Source organism: Apteryx mantelli, chromosome 1 (assembly GCF_036417845.1).
Source record: "Apteryx mantelli isolate bAptMan1 chromosome 1, bAptMan1.hap1, whole genome shotgun sequence".
NCBI classification, from domain to species: Eukaryota; Metazoa; Chordata; class Aves; order Apterygiformes; family Apterygidae; genus Apteryx; species Apteryx mantelli.
This window is the reverse complement of record NC_089978.1, coordinates 132,272,856-132,285,235: the sequence shown is the minus strand read 5'-3', so window position 1 is coordinate 132,285,235 and position 12,380 is coordinate 132,272,856. Positions and strand designations below refer to the sequence as shown.

General features: G+C 38.8%; 1 protein-coding gene across 2 annotated transcripts in view; it reads left to right on the top strand.

The window, feature by feature from the left end:
• The window catches only part of GSK3B (glycogen synthase kinase 3 beta), a 156,572-nt gene that overhangs the window by 116,673 nt on the left and 27,519 nt on the right, over nucleotides 1-12,380 (top strand). For both annotated transcript variants that reach the window (XM_067302234.1, XM_067302233.1), the window contains exon 8: nucleotides 7,795-7,890. In XM_067302234.1, the coding sequence (XP_067158335.1) occupies nucleotides 7,795-7,890 (96 nt within the window). The remainder of the gene's footprint in view (nucleotides 1-7,794; nucleotides 7,891-12,380) is intronic.

Below are 12,380 nucleotides of genomic sequence, written 5' to 3'. Positions count from 1 at the left end.
CCCCCCCCCCGGATTTTTCATGATATGTCAGTCCAGTGTGGCTTGTGCTTTCTGCAAGCTATGTGCTGAACACCCTCAGTCCCTTGTTGCATCAAAAACATGTTGGGCTTTTGTCAGACTTCGATTCACTTTCAACAGTGTTGGTACACTTCCATTTCACGCTGTCTTATTAGGTTGTCTTCAACTAATTGTACCTGGAGTTTCTCAGGGCCTGTTGCATGTTTGCCAACTTGTCAGAAAAACATATCTTCGTCTAGGACCACAGTATCATGTTCATGGGAATCAGAAGATGGCCCCCTTCTTTTTAGCTTCTCTTGAAGAATCTCCTGTTCGTGTTTCCTTAAATGCAGTCTTTCCAGATCCTCTCAATCTGGCTGGGAGAGAGAGATTTCTGACTGCTTTCTGTTGACGTTTCAAAAATGATATTTGATGTGGGGAAACACTGACTTGGAGCTCCGTCTGACGGAATAATTTAAGTGCATTCTTCTTGAATACTTACACCATCACAGAAGAGAATTATATGCTGTGCTTTTTCAAAATCTCATCTTGAGTTGTGACTCTTCCTGCTTATTTCTAGCTCTTGCTAGCTACTTCAAAGATTAGATATTCCCATCACTGGGGATATCTCAAGTGGGTAACTCAGTACATCTTGCTGCGTTCCTGGTTTGTTATAATTCACTACTTACTAGCTTTCAAGTGACATCTTCCGAAATGTGTGCTAGTTTCTGAAGTAGGCACAGTGGCAGTGCAAACTTCATCAATAGTCGTATAAATAAATTGTACATATATGAGCAAATGGCATGTCTACAGTGTAGTGTAGTACAGGCTCTTCACCAATGGAAACTTTCCTTCCACCAGCCCAGGAGGGTTGTGGTTGCCTGCTTAGAGTCCACTGTACAAGTGGACTATAACTGAATGCTGTTAGAAAGAAGAACTCTAACCTACAGGAATGATTCTTTGAGATATAATTGACGTGGATGCCTGTGTAATTCCCCCAATCTGATGTGTCCAACCTGGAACACAGTGGTGGTGTCTGCTGGGCTGCAGGCCCTGTGGGAAAGCTCTGAAGGTGGGGAACTCCTCACCCTGCCCGCGCTGCCTCCCAGCTCTGCAGGGCGTTGAAACCATCAATGGAAAACTCGTCATGATATCCCCCCGAACTAATACATCTTCAACCACGGTTCCTGTAGAGAGTAATTATTCTTTTTCCCTGTTGCAAAAAGAGAATCTCTGAAACACAATGGTTTTCTTTCTAAGCTAATATTTGTCTTCTGAAAGGTTCTGTTTAATATCTTTCCCCTACTTCCCTTGAAAACAGGGGGAAAAAGTTTATCATAAGAATGAAACAGAGATAATTATTTGAGCAACGCTGGGACATTGGGAGGACTTCATATGCCAGCCTGCCTTCCATTGTCTTTACCAGAAATATTTTTTCCATATGTTACAATCTAGAGTAGGAGATGTGCTACCTTGCAAAACTAGGAAATGGAGGGGGTTTTTGTTTGTTCTTATTGAACTTTATGATTATTCTTTGTACAAAAAACTTCTTCCTATAGTTCTCTGGGTTAGGAATGAGGCAGGGGGGAAGGTGTTAAAACATGAGCTCTGTAGTATCAGGAGTCCTATCCATATGTAACTTTTTGGTCTCTGACATTTTTACTGAGCTGAATGCTAAGTATAGACTGCAATTATAATATATGGCTCACACTCAAATGTCAAGGTACTATTTTGTGCTCAGTTTCTGAAATAAAATAAATTCAGTAAGAGTAGTTAATGGGGAGAGAGGAGCTGTCTCTTCTGGAGAAGAAGCAAGAGGAGGGAATGTTTCTCTTTATTGGACGTGGTCCTGCGCTGAGTGGATGTGTGTCTTTGGGACTGGCTGCGAGTGCTGCAGAACACCTGCCCATGCCTGACATGGACTTTAATGGAGATCCTCTCCCTTTGCTCATAAAAGGAGTGTTCTGGCATTTTTTTCCTGTGTCCCCCCACCGCATGTCACAACTTGGCTGTTCCTCTGCCTAATGTAGTTTGCCATTTCCAGGGCTTGCTGGCAGGCAGTACAAAAAGTTGATGAACAATTATATTCATGTCAGCAGTGACAATGGGTTTCTTCACGTTGCTAGTATATAGCGCTCTTCGCATTTGTGAATAGAAGACATCTCTTTATTTAGTTGGCTTTCATTTTGTTTGACAAGAGTGTATTTTTGAAAGAAAGTGTATATAAAGAGTGTAAATTTTCACTATATTTTTTTTTACCACAGCCCTCTTGAAGTATTACCTCAAAGTTGGCCTGTGTTTACAGCTTGAGATGCCAGCACCATGGAATTTTTAAATAACTATTTGGAACGTCTCTGACAACTTTCTGAAGAGATGCAGACATGTTTGCAAAAGTGTTAGTTTTGCCATTTGGTAAACCATGCACACAAGACTTTTTCAGGAGCATACTTCCTCATAAACTTGTATGTTTTTTTGCATTCTCCATGAAAAAAAAACAAAAAAACAACGTACCAATGTAGCCACAGCTTTCTGGAATATTCTGAATTAAATAACTGTCTGTTCCCTCTGTAGTTCACTTTAGTCATCGCCAGCAGGAGTTTCTGAATCTTCAGTCTCCTTATGCTTACAACTAATTTTTATGTTTTGACAAAGTTTTAGAAATAAAAATGGTTATCAGAGATGGCTTTATTCCACTAGGATTTGTGTGAACCCTGCAGTTTCCTCTGCCTCTTTCGTTGCAAACGGTGTTGTTTGGGTCTCAAATTTTCTGTGCAGGGCTGTGCAGTGCAGCCAGCTGCCTTCAGTCCTGGGGTGTAGAGAGGTAATCTTTTGGAATTGGATATTATTCTTCCTTTCCTCCATGAAAACTCAGTTGCAAGAACACAAAATGAAGATCTTCAGGCTGTTTGTAGTCAAATTCAAGGCTTATGCCAGGCTCAGAAATGTCCTCTTACTGTTTGTTAGAGAAGTGATTACCAGGAGCCTATAGCCTTTCTTTAATTGCTTAAGATACATACCGTTACATTACCTTCATGAACCTTGTCCCTGGAACACAAATGATCTGGGGAGCTTCATCTGTTACAGACTAAGATCAAGGAAAAACTTTCCTGAAAAGACTTGTGAAACCTGCTCCATTGAGGTTTTTGTCCTGAGAGAATCAAAGCAGCATCCGTCTTCTCAGCAAGTGTATTCCTCAATCTTACTGGATAATGCTGCTTTTTATTTAAGAGATGATTGAGATTCTGCAAAGATGGAAGATCAAGACTAGTAGACCTCTAGCCTGTTGTCTTCCAGTGCAAGAAGTTCCCTTTCTTACAAGAGTCACATATAGTCCCACTTCGTTAATCCAGGGGTTGAGTCTTCATTCCAGCTACAATTGATTCCATCAGACAGCTACGTTTTCTCTAGTATTTATTCTGTTTTGGTTCATATTTAAAAAAAATAAAATTTAAAAATTAAAAAAAACCTTTTTTCCTTGAAGATACCACCTTTTCAAAGGCTCACCTCAAGAAGTAAATAGTATGTGCTAATCTGCATAGACCTGAATAATTCAGTATTGGATTCTGTATTTCTTCAAAGCTCTCTGACCTTTCCAAGATAAAAAGAAACCTTTCTCCAAGGAACATCTGCTCCATAGTATTTTTCTGACTTGGTGTAACAGGAGCAGTTGTTTAATAGAGTAAATTTGCCAAAAATGTGCAAAGTAATTTATACTGCTTCTTTGGATTTTCAAACAGAAGTAGCAGTCAAATACGTGATTTTTCTTAAGAGATGATTTTTTGTGATAGTATGATAGCCGTTAATCACCACAGTTACTCAAATGAATTTATTCCTAATATACACAAAACTCAATGTAAATCAGTGAAGTACAACAAAAATCATGCAGCAAACAGCATTTCAGGATTTTTTTTCCACTGGTTACTACAGGACCTCTTCCAGCTGTGTGGAATACTTGTACAATTTTATACCTTTTCACTTTACTCCTCCCACACTTTTTTCTGGATTGTGATTTGAATTTGTCAGATTCTCTAAAATTCCTATCCTATTTTAAATATCCCACAATTCCTAGATTCTTTAAAGTTCCTTCTTCCTATGTCCTTTCCTTTCCTCCTCATTTTTGTCCTAATCTGCTTCCTTTCAGTATGATTTGAAAGCACCTAGACAGCAATGACATAGCTTTTCATGCTAGAGAGAACAAAGTAAATACATTGAGTCGCTAATGTAGGTCAATTTTCCATTTGTACAGTTATTATGCGTGTCAAAGCATATATAACTTAAGGGTCAGGCTTTCCTTTCTTTCAGCTAACGTGATCCCTCTTCCGTACCTTGTTTTCTATGCATTCATGAGAGCTTAAGCACTGTTGCCTGCTTCTGGCAACTCAGCTTCTTAGAAGGCAAGTAAGTGAATTTTTTTTTTAAGCAATATTTATGATGTCAGATTGGAATTGTTTATAGAGTTTAACTTCTTTTGCATGTGTGGTGTCACCTTTTAGGAAAGCTGCAAGGTGTCTTTTTAAATTCTAATTATACAGACTCTTCAGGCAAGCCTTACATCTTTGTGATGTTAACAAAATCGCCCTGTACGGAAAGTTTGGGAAGCCTCTATCTTCACATCTGTGAGACTTTGCCCCCCAAATTGGCCCTGGCTACATGCAAGGTCATTTTTCACATCTGAAGTTTTGCTCTTTGAAATGACTGTTGATAATTGTGAGAAATATTAGTGGGTTCCACTCAAAGGTCTGCCTCATCCAAAAAGTCTTTCAAGTTTAGGTTGGTGTATCTTGGAACGTCACATAACTCGAGAGCACTGTAAAAATCAAGGAAAACACTAATTCAGGGTTACAAAGAAATGTAGGATTCTGGATAGATAGTCTTATGCTATAATATTTCCACACCCTCCACTATTATAGTAAATACCAAGAGCGTGTGTGTTTATATTCTCTAGAGGGATAGATCTGTATTGAAGTATCCTGTTTGGGGCTTCCTGAGAAAAGGGGAGATGAGGTATACATTTGGTAGCTGGGAGACTGTGTTGAAATGTGTGCATCTTATCAAGATACACCTTTTTGGTTTCATTTATGTTGGAAAGAAAAAGACCCAAAAAAGCATTGCACTAGGAAATATGATCCTTATTTCCTAGAAGAGTTTATATTTGAGCATAAAATGTTCCCATTCGTTGGTCTTGCTGCTACTGGCATGCACATTTTTGCCTTTCTTGTCACCCAGTGCACAGCATCAGACAAGCAAAGACCTTTTCAGGTGAATGAATTTAGTTTTGCCTGAATGCCTCAGTATCCTCATCTCCTGTGCTTCAGCTGAGGAGTTGCTCCCTCCCATCATTTGGAGCTACAGCTGTGTGTTTTGTGGAACATATGGCTAGGGGTTGTCTGTGGGTCCTCCCATGAAATCCTCCTTGCCTGTCTAAGCTGGATTCTCTCCGATTCTATAAGCAGTCTTTAAATAAAGCTATTTTCTCTGTGTAGATGCTCTTGTTCTGAGCAGCTGCAGGAACTGAGCCAACTTCCTGAATTTTGTCTCTATGAAAAATGTAATCCTTGTCTCTTCTTAGTAAAGTTACTAAAGAAAACTTTCCTTCCAAACTTCCAAAACTTTGAAGGGGAGAAGGGGAAAGAAGATGTGCTTCCTTTTAAACAAGTTCTATTTATACTAAGGAAATCTTAAAATATAATGTGAAATGGTGGGATAGCAATGTAAGTTACTTGTAATTTTTCAAGAAGTTAATTTAACTAATCCAAGAAACTTCTGAGGTTTTGACAATGGCTTTAGTCCTGAAGTGGGATGGAAATAATATTTGCAGGTGTGAAGTTCATCATATTTTAGAAGTGGGAAGCTCTGAAAACACTGCCATGCTGGCAGGCTCACTGCTTGGTGGCCAGTACGCTGTAAATGACTGCTAACCAGCCAGGTGGCTTGGGGCTGCGCTCCTCTGCAGCCACCCGCCAGGCTGCTGCAGAGCATGGCAGCTGGAGCAGCCAGACGGAGAACTAGCATGGAGAAGGCACATTTTCAGTCAACTTCCTCCCCCCTCCCCCCTAAAAAATTTAGCAAAATGTATGATATCCTATGAAACATCCCATTTTCTACCAGCTGAGCAAAACTGGTGTTTTCAGACACAGGAAACAAATCTGTGAGTTTTAACCCGTAGCTTTTAGAGTGGGTGGGATTTAAATCCTAGGCAGTGATCAGAAGGTAGGAGTTATACAAAATGAATGATCACATAACTTGTCAGTCAAGTCTGTTATCCAAGAAACAATTGTCTGAAAAATTGGGAGGTTATTTCCTCTTTTTCTCTTTTTTCCTCTGCCATTTATTTAAAAGGTTGCTTGGTTGCCTGGTTTTTTATTTGTGTTGTGCAGCTCATGTTTTAAATCATAGAAAGAGATATCAAGTTTCTTTCATAATATCGTGATAGTTAGTTGCATGGATTCACTGAATAGTGGCACTTTGCCTGACTCCTTAGAGTGTTCATGCAGCTTTCATGTAACAGAATGAAAATGTTCACCAACACCAGAATATATGACAAAATACTTCTTTATTGAGCGGTAAGATAGAGTGCTAACATAATGTTTTACATTGCTTTCTAATTGTGACAGCACAGTCTTGATTATGAGTTAACAACATGCTGATCTATATGGCAAGAGATCTGTTGCAGTGCGAGACTAACATGACTACGGGGTTCCTATATGTAAGATGAAGCTGAGCTTGGATTAGAGGAACCCCTTCTCTGTACTCTGGCCTTTTCAGTACTCTCCGTAGAACAAAAGAATACCAAGCAACTGAATGGAAACAGATAACAATGAGATTTTTTTGAACTTTCTTTGGAGTTTTTATATGTAGGTAGAATTGAATGGTGCTCTTGAGACTAATGCTAACTGAACAGTAAGCCCTTATGCCATATTGTCCTGCTTATTCCATGAAAGGATTTCCAGAATCCTCTCAAAACCTTCTTCACCAAAACGATGTGTAACTGTGTTTTATTTCTTATATGACCACTAATTTATATGTGCAAATAACATCATGCAGATTCTGGGAATGAGAAGTACAAATTTATAACAGTAAAAGGCGGGTATATGTTGTAGATGCTTCCAGGTTAGCTTTAAACTACTTTTCTCTTCTGAATGTTGAGGTATGAAAAGAATCCATTTCTAATAATAAGCTCTTCAGAGGGCTGTTGTTAATGGCTATTAAAATGCAGTCTGTGTTATTGGTCTGATCTTTAATCAGCCATATGCAGTGAGCTACCATCTATGAAGATGTTCAGCAGTACTGTTTTATAACATTCTAATTAGAGTAAAATCTCATTCCCATTGAAGCATTGCTAAATTTGAAAGAGTCATGAATTTCCTGAAAAAGTCTAAGAGAATTAAATTTTTGACACTTGGCTTGGAGCATGAACTGAATTGCCACCAAGAGTCTAGTAAAGTTTTGTTAAATGTTCTGTTCTCAACCCTCTATTAATTTATTAGCTGTGCAGATTGACTTCAGTTAAGTTGTCTCAATGTGTAATAGGTTATACTGTGCTTATCATGTGAATCTGAAAATTTGAAGTATATGTAAACAATTTTTCCTTTTTTTCTTTTTTCTTTTTTTCTTTTTTCCTTTTTTCCTTTTTTCCTTTTTTTCCTTTTTCCCTTTTTTCCCTTTTTCCCTTTTTTCCCTTTTTCCCTTTTTTCCCTTTTTCCCTTTTTTTCCCTTTTTCCCCTTTTTTTCCCTTTTTCCTTTTTTTCCTTTTTTTCCCTTTTTTTTTCTTTTCTTTTTCTTTTTTTTCCTTTCTAGGTTCTGGGAACGCCTACAAGGGAGCAAATTAGAGAAATGAATCCAAACTATACTGAATTCAAATTCCCTCAGATTAAGGCACATCCATGGACTAAGGTGAGTCTTTATGAATTGGATAATAAAGACATGTCGGCTGAAAGTAAAAATTCACAGGTTAAGTTTGATTGTTTAGTCTCTTGGTGGCTTTCGGTCTAAGCTGGGTGCCTTTAGCTAAACTGTGGACCCAATAACTCTTGATGTAGGTAAGGAGAAAGAAGGTATTGAAGCAGTGCACTGTTGGTCTACTTTTTTGATGTTTTCTAGAGTTCTTTTTGCTTTGTTTAGTTTTTTTATTAAACAAATGCTGTTTTGTAGTAAATTGCAATATACCTAAATCCTGTCATGACACAACTCTCGGTGTGCACAAAAATCATCTACAAGTTAGAAAGCATTCCATTGATATGCGTGACACTTCTATAACACTGTTACTTAATGTGACAATGATGGTTGACAGTCACTTTGCTAACTAGTTCTCTCATAAATATAATTTTACTTGCAGTCTAATATGTGCGCTGTTGAGGGGGGTCATTTTTCTTGGAGTTACTTTTAAGATTGTTCTTGTCATCCACCTTTCAAAAGGAGACATTATTGCAGCAAATACTGGCTATATGGTAATATGATCGAAGAGGAAACTGTCAGCATTAAAATAAATATATTGCCACACAATTAAGCTATCCTCCACACGTGGAGGAATGAAGGATATTTGACGTGGGAAAGGGTAACAATTGATCGTTTAATTAGCCTCCTGGGAGTGCAGTAAGTTAAATATTGAGTCTTAAGTAATTGAAGCATGGGTAGTGGATATTTTCGTTTTGCTTCTTGAGAAACGTCTGATATAGTCACAGTATATTCTTATCGTATCTTAACGGCTCAGGTTTTCTTCTGCCAAGAATGTAGAGTTTATGCACGGCAGTGTTGCATTTCTAGTCCAGCACATGTCCAGTTCAGACATTTTGGGACCAAATACTCTATGGTGGTAGAAATTCTGGATACATGGCGTAGAGCTAATTCAGGGTCTTTGAGATAGCAGCCTAAGTATGTGCTAGGTAGCTGCCAGGCCAGGTACTGGGAGTCACTACTTTTGTGATAGATTCTCCAATGAGCTATGTACCCCTTTATTTTCCTTTGCTCCGATAATCCCTGGTTTCTGTATCTGAGTGTCTAACTATGGGTTGATTAAGTGATCTGTAATAGTCTGAGAGGTCAGTAAATCCAGTAAAACTGTTTAATATCTTACATTAACAGGAGAGGGGGAGGAGGGGGAAATTAGGGCCAATCCCTGGCAGTTGGTCTCTTCTGTTTCAAATTGTATCATGGTAGAAGCCACAAGAATAAGCCCAAAGCATTACAGCAGTGAATTCTAGCATTGTGTCTGGATTCCTTCAGTGAAGGTGTTCTGGATTTGGGTAGGTTTAAATCAGTATGAGATGGTATAGAGGTGCCAAGATGTTCTGTAATATACAGAGTTAAACATCTAAGCTGGCTCTGCAATTCATCTTCCACATGAATAGTCTTAAGAATCATCTATATGCACTTAATGTCTCTGTTGTGGCCTAACAGACCCTTCTGGCAAATGTGGCTTCATGGAGAAACAGTGTGTTCCTTCTATTTGTGCCCTTTATACCTAAGGGAGTGCTTTTCCTGGTTATTCCATAAGATCAAAAGTGAAACCAAGTCAATCATAAAGAATTGAAAGGAACTTGCCAGAAGATCCAGTTAGCACATAATGACTTTTGAGAGCTGTGTTGCAGCATAGCTTCTCATTCTCAATTTATTCTACAGCCAATTCTTCCTCATATCAACTGTGTGTAGAATAGCATCTGGTCAAGTTTATTCCATTTGGGGTATGTTATACTTCACTTATGAGATTTGTACTTTTCTTACTGTTCAAATGCTAAATTAGCAAATTGGATTATCCAGTATGGTCTCGGTCATGTTGCTCATTCTCTCAATATATTTCTTTTTAAAATTCTTTTCTTTCAACATTTTGGTGTTAAGCCATGAAACATTTAAGTAAATGACAGTAATATATAGAACTGGTCTTCCTTACCCAGCTGTATTGATATAATGTCTGATGGCATAGAGGTGGGAATGTGCATCATCTTGGAGTTTCTGTATCTTAGAATTGGAAAGAATGACTAGAAGCTTGGGAGACAAAGTGCTTTTAAACTGTGGTTGTAGAGGTCCAGTCTAATGAGCAGAAAAGGAATGGCTGAAAGGTTGAAAGTACAAATGTTTTTTGTTGTAACAATGCATGCAGCTAGAGTGCCACAGGTAGTTGCCAGCAGGACTCGAACTCTAGAAGTTTCAGTCTCAAAAGCACAATTTTTTGTCACGTAAGCTAATAAATTACTGAATATTACAGTAGTTAGAAGGCTGGGGTTTTTTTGGTGGACTAGTTATGACCAGAGGACCCAGCAGACAATGAGAAGGTAGGTTTTTGCATGAAAAATTTGCAGGCAGCCAGCTCTCAACATGTTTGAAAGGGGATTGTTGCAAATATTAGTCACTCCCTGCTGTCAGCTCTTTGACATGAGGACATTCTCCTTGTTCTCTTCTGAGCTGTTTAAGGCAGCGTGGGTGTCTTCCAGCATTGAAGTTTATAGGTGCTGCTTGGAATTAACAATTTCATACAGCGAAGATACCTAGTGAAGGTGCATGTTCAGCTTCTAGCTAGGAGCTTAGCCTGCTTTATGCAATCTGGAAGAAATTGCATCCAGTAATTTTCTATACAGAAGTAAGGCCCATGGTTAGCTGTTGTGTTCAGGGAACTTTCTTGATCTGCAAAGGTATGTGTAAATTGCAATCAAGAATTTTCTTTGGAAGCTGTAGTCCCTGTGGGTTGCACCTGAAATTCTGGATGTGGACTTTTGTTGGACATACCTGGTTCTGCTCTGCTCTCTGGGCGTTTCTCAGAGGCATGGATAGGTTGTTTCTTTCTGAATATCCCTGTAATATTGTGAACTGTTTGCCATTGTCTGCTATATGAAGAGGAATGGTTGCTAGTGCTGTAGGCCTTTGTTTTTTCAAAGCTTTGGAGAAATTGCTTGAGAATGAACAAGGATGAGTCCATCCAGGTATATTATTTCTTAGATTCCTTCAGTTTCAGGCTTAAATTGGGATTCTGAGTACAAAGTTTGTTAAAAGTTGTGGTCTACCTTCGTAGATGTAGCTTAGAGTTTTCAAAAGAAATTCATTGATGTCATCTGTATACAGTATTGATATTTAATACAATGAAGTAGCGTGATGAAAGATATCTCAAATTAACAAGGGTCTGTCTTCTTAGATTGGAAGAGCATTCAAGATAACACTAAAAATATTTTTGTGCTGCAGCAGTAATGTGAGATTACACTGTGGACTGATTTTATTCTCAGTCTGCTTTTTCAATCCATTGGCAGTTTGAGAGTAAAGTACTATTGTAACTCAAGAGCCTGAATCCGTCAGCATAAAACATACAGAAGGCTCACTCTCCAGCATAGTCCTGTGTTGTTGAAGCATGTGCATGTGTTCCTACCAGTCATGTGCATGATAGAGATGATGACTGCAATTCAGTGCATCCCTCACTAGCAAAAGAAAAGAAAACCTAAACGTTCTGGGAATATTTCTTCCAAACAGGACACACCCCACCCCACCCCCATTAGGAGATTTTTGGGGGGTTCTTTTTGAGCATCTCTCTTCATAGTACAAGAGTGTTTAATCCAGTAATTTAGTTGGTCTTTCTGATCAGATTTCATTTTGTTTTCACTGAATATAGGCCAGTTTGTACTCATGGAGGTGCATCCTGCTGCTTGTCTGCCTTGTTCTGCGAGTAGCACTAAGTTATAAGGGTAGCAGGGTTTTGAAGGGATGGTAGTATCTTTTATGGGCCCAACTGATACAGTTGGAAAAAATGGACAGGCTTTTGGACACACAATCTTGTCTTCAGGCTTAGCTTGTGTCTGAAAGCCTGCCCAATTTTTCCATCTGTATCAGCTGGTCAAATAAGTTACTACCCTTTCTAGAGGGTTTGCTGCTGTTCTTACAAGATTATAACTTTGCTTTTATGCATTTCAGACAGTTCAGCTCCTTGAGCCTTCTTATTTGTTGAAAGTACACAGTCTGATCTCTGCTACTAATCTCTAAACTTGTTTCTCTTCTTCTGACTAAGCTTCATCTATATTTTATAATCGTGAGAATAGAAAGCCAAAGAAAATCTGAGATCAAATGCAAGATTGTACTTCATAGGGTTGTTGAAGTTCAGCTTTGGGGGTTAGCTTTCTCTTAAACTTTTGGCCCTTTTGGAGGGGGTTGGGGCAGTGGGGAAGGAAGGTATAAAAGCATGCTTCATAAGGTTGTGTTAGATTGGCATTGCTTATCATGGTCCCTTTACAGCAGGCCTATATCCTGGCATTACTCAGATGCTGCCTTCAAATTTCAAATCCTTTGGGCTGTAAAAACAAAGCCCCTGCCACAATTATTTCCAGGATAGTCTGCACAGAAAGATGTCTGCCTGTCCATGGCATGCCACTTCCTCCCCACCCTGGCTAGTAAAGGATCTCATCTGAGTA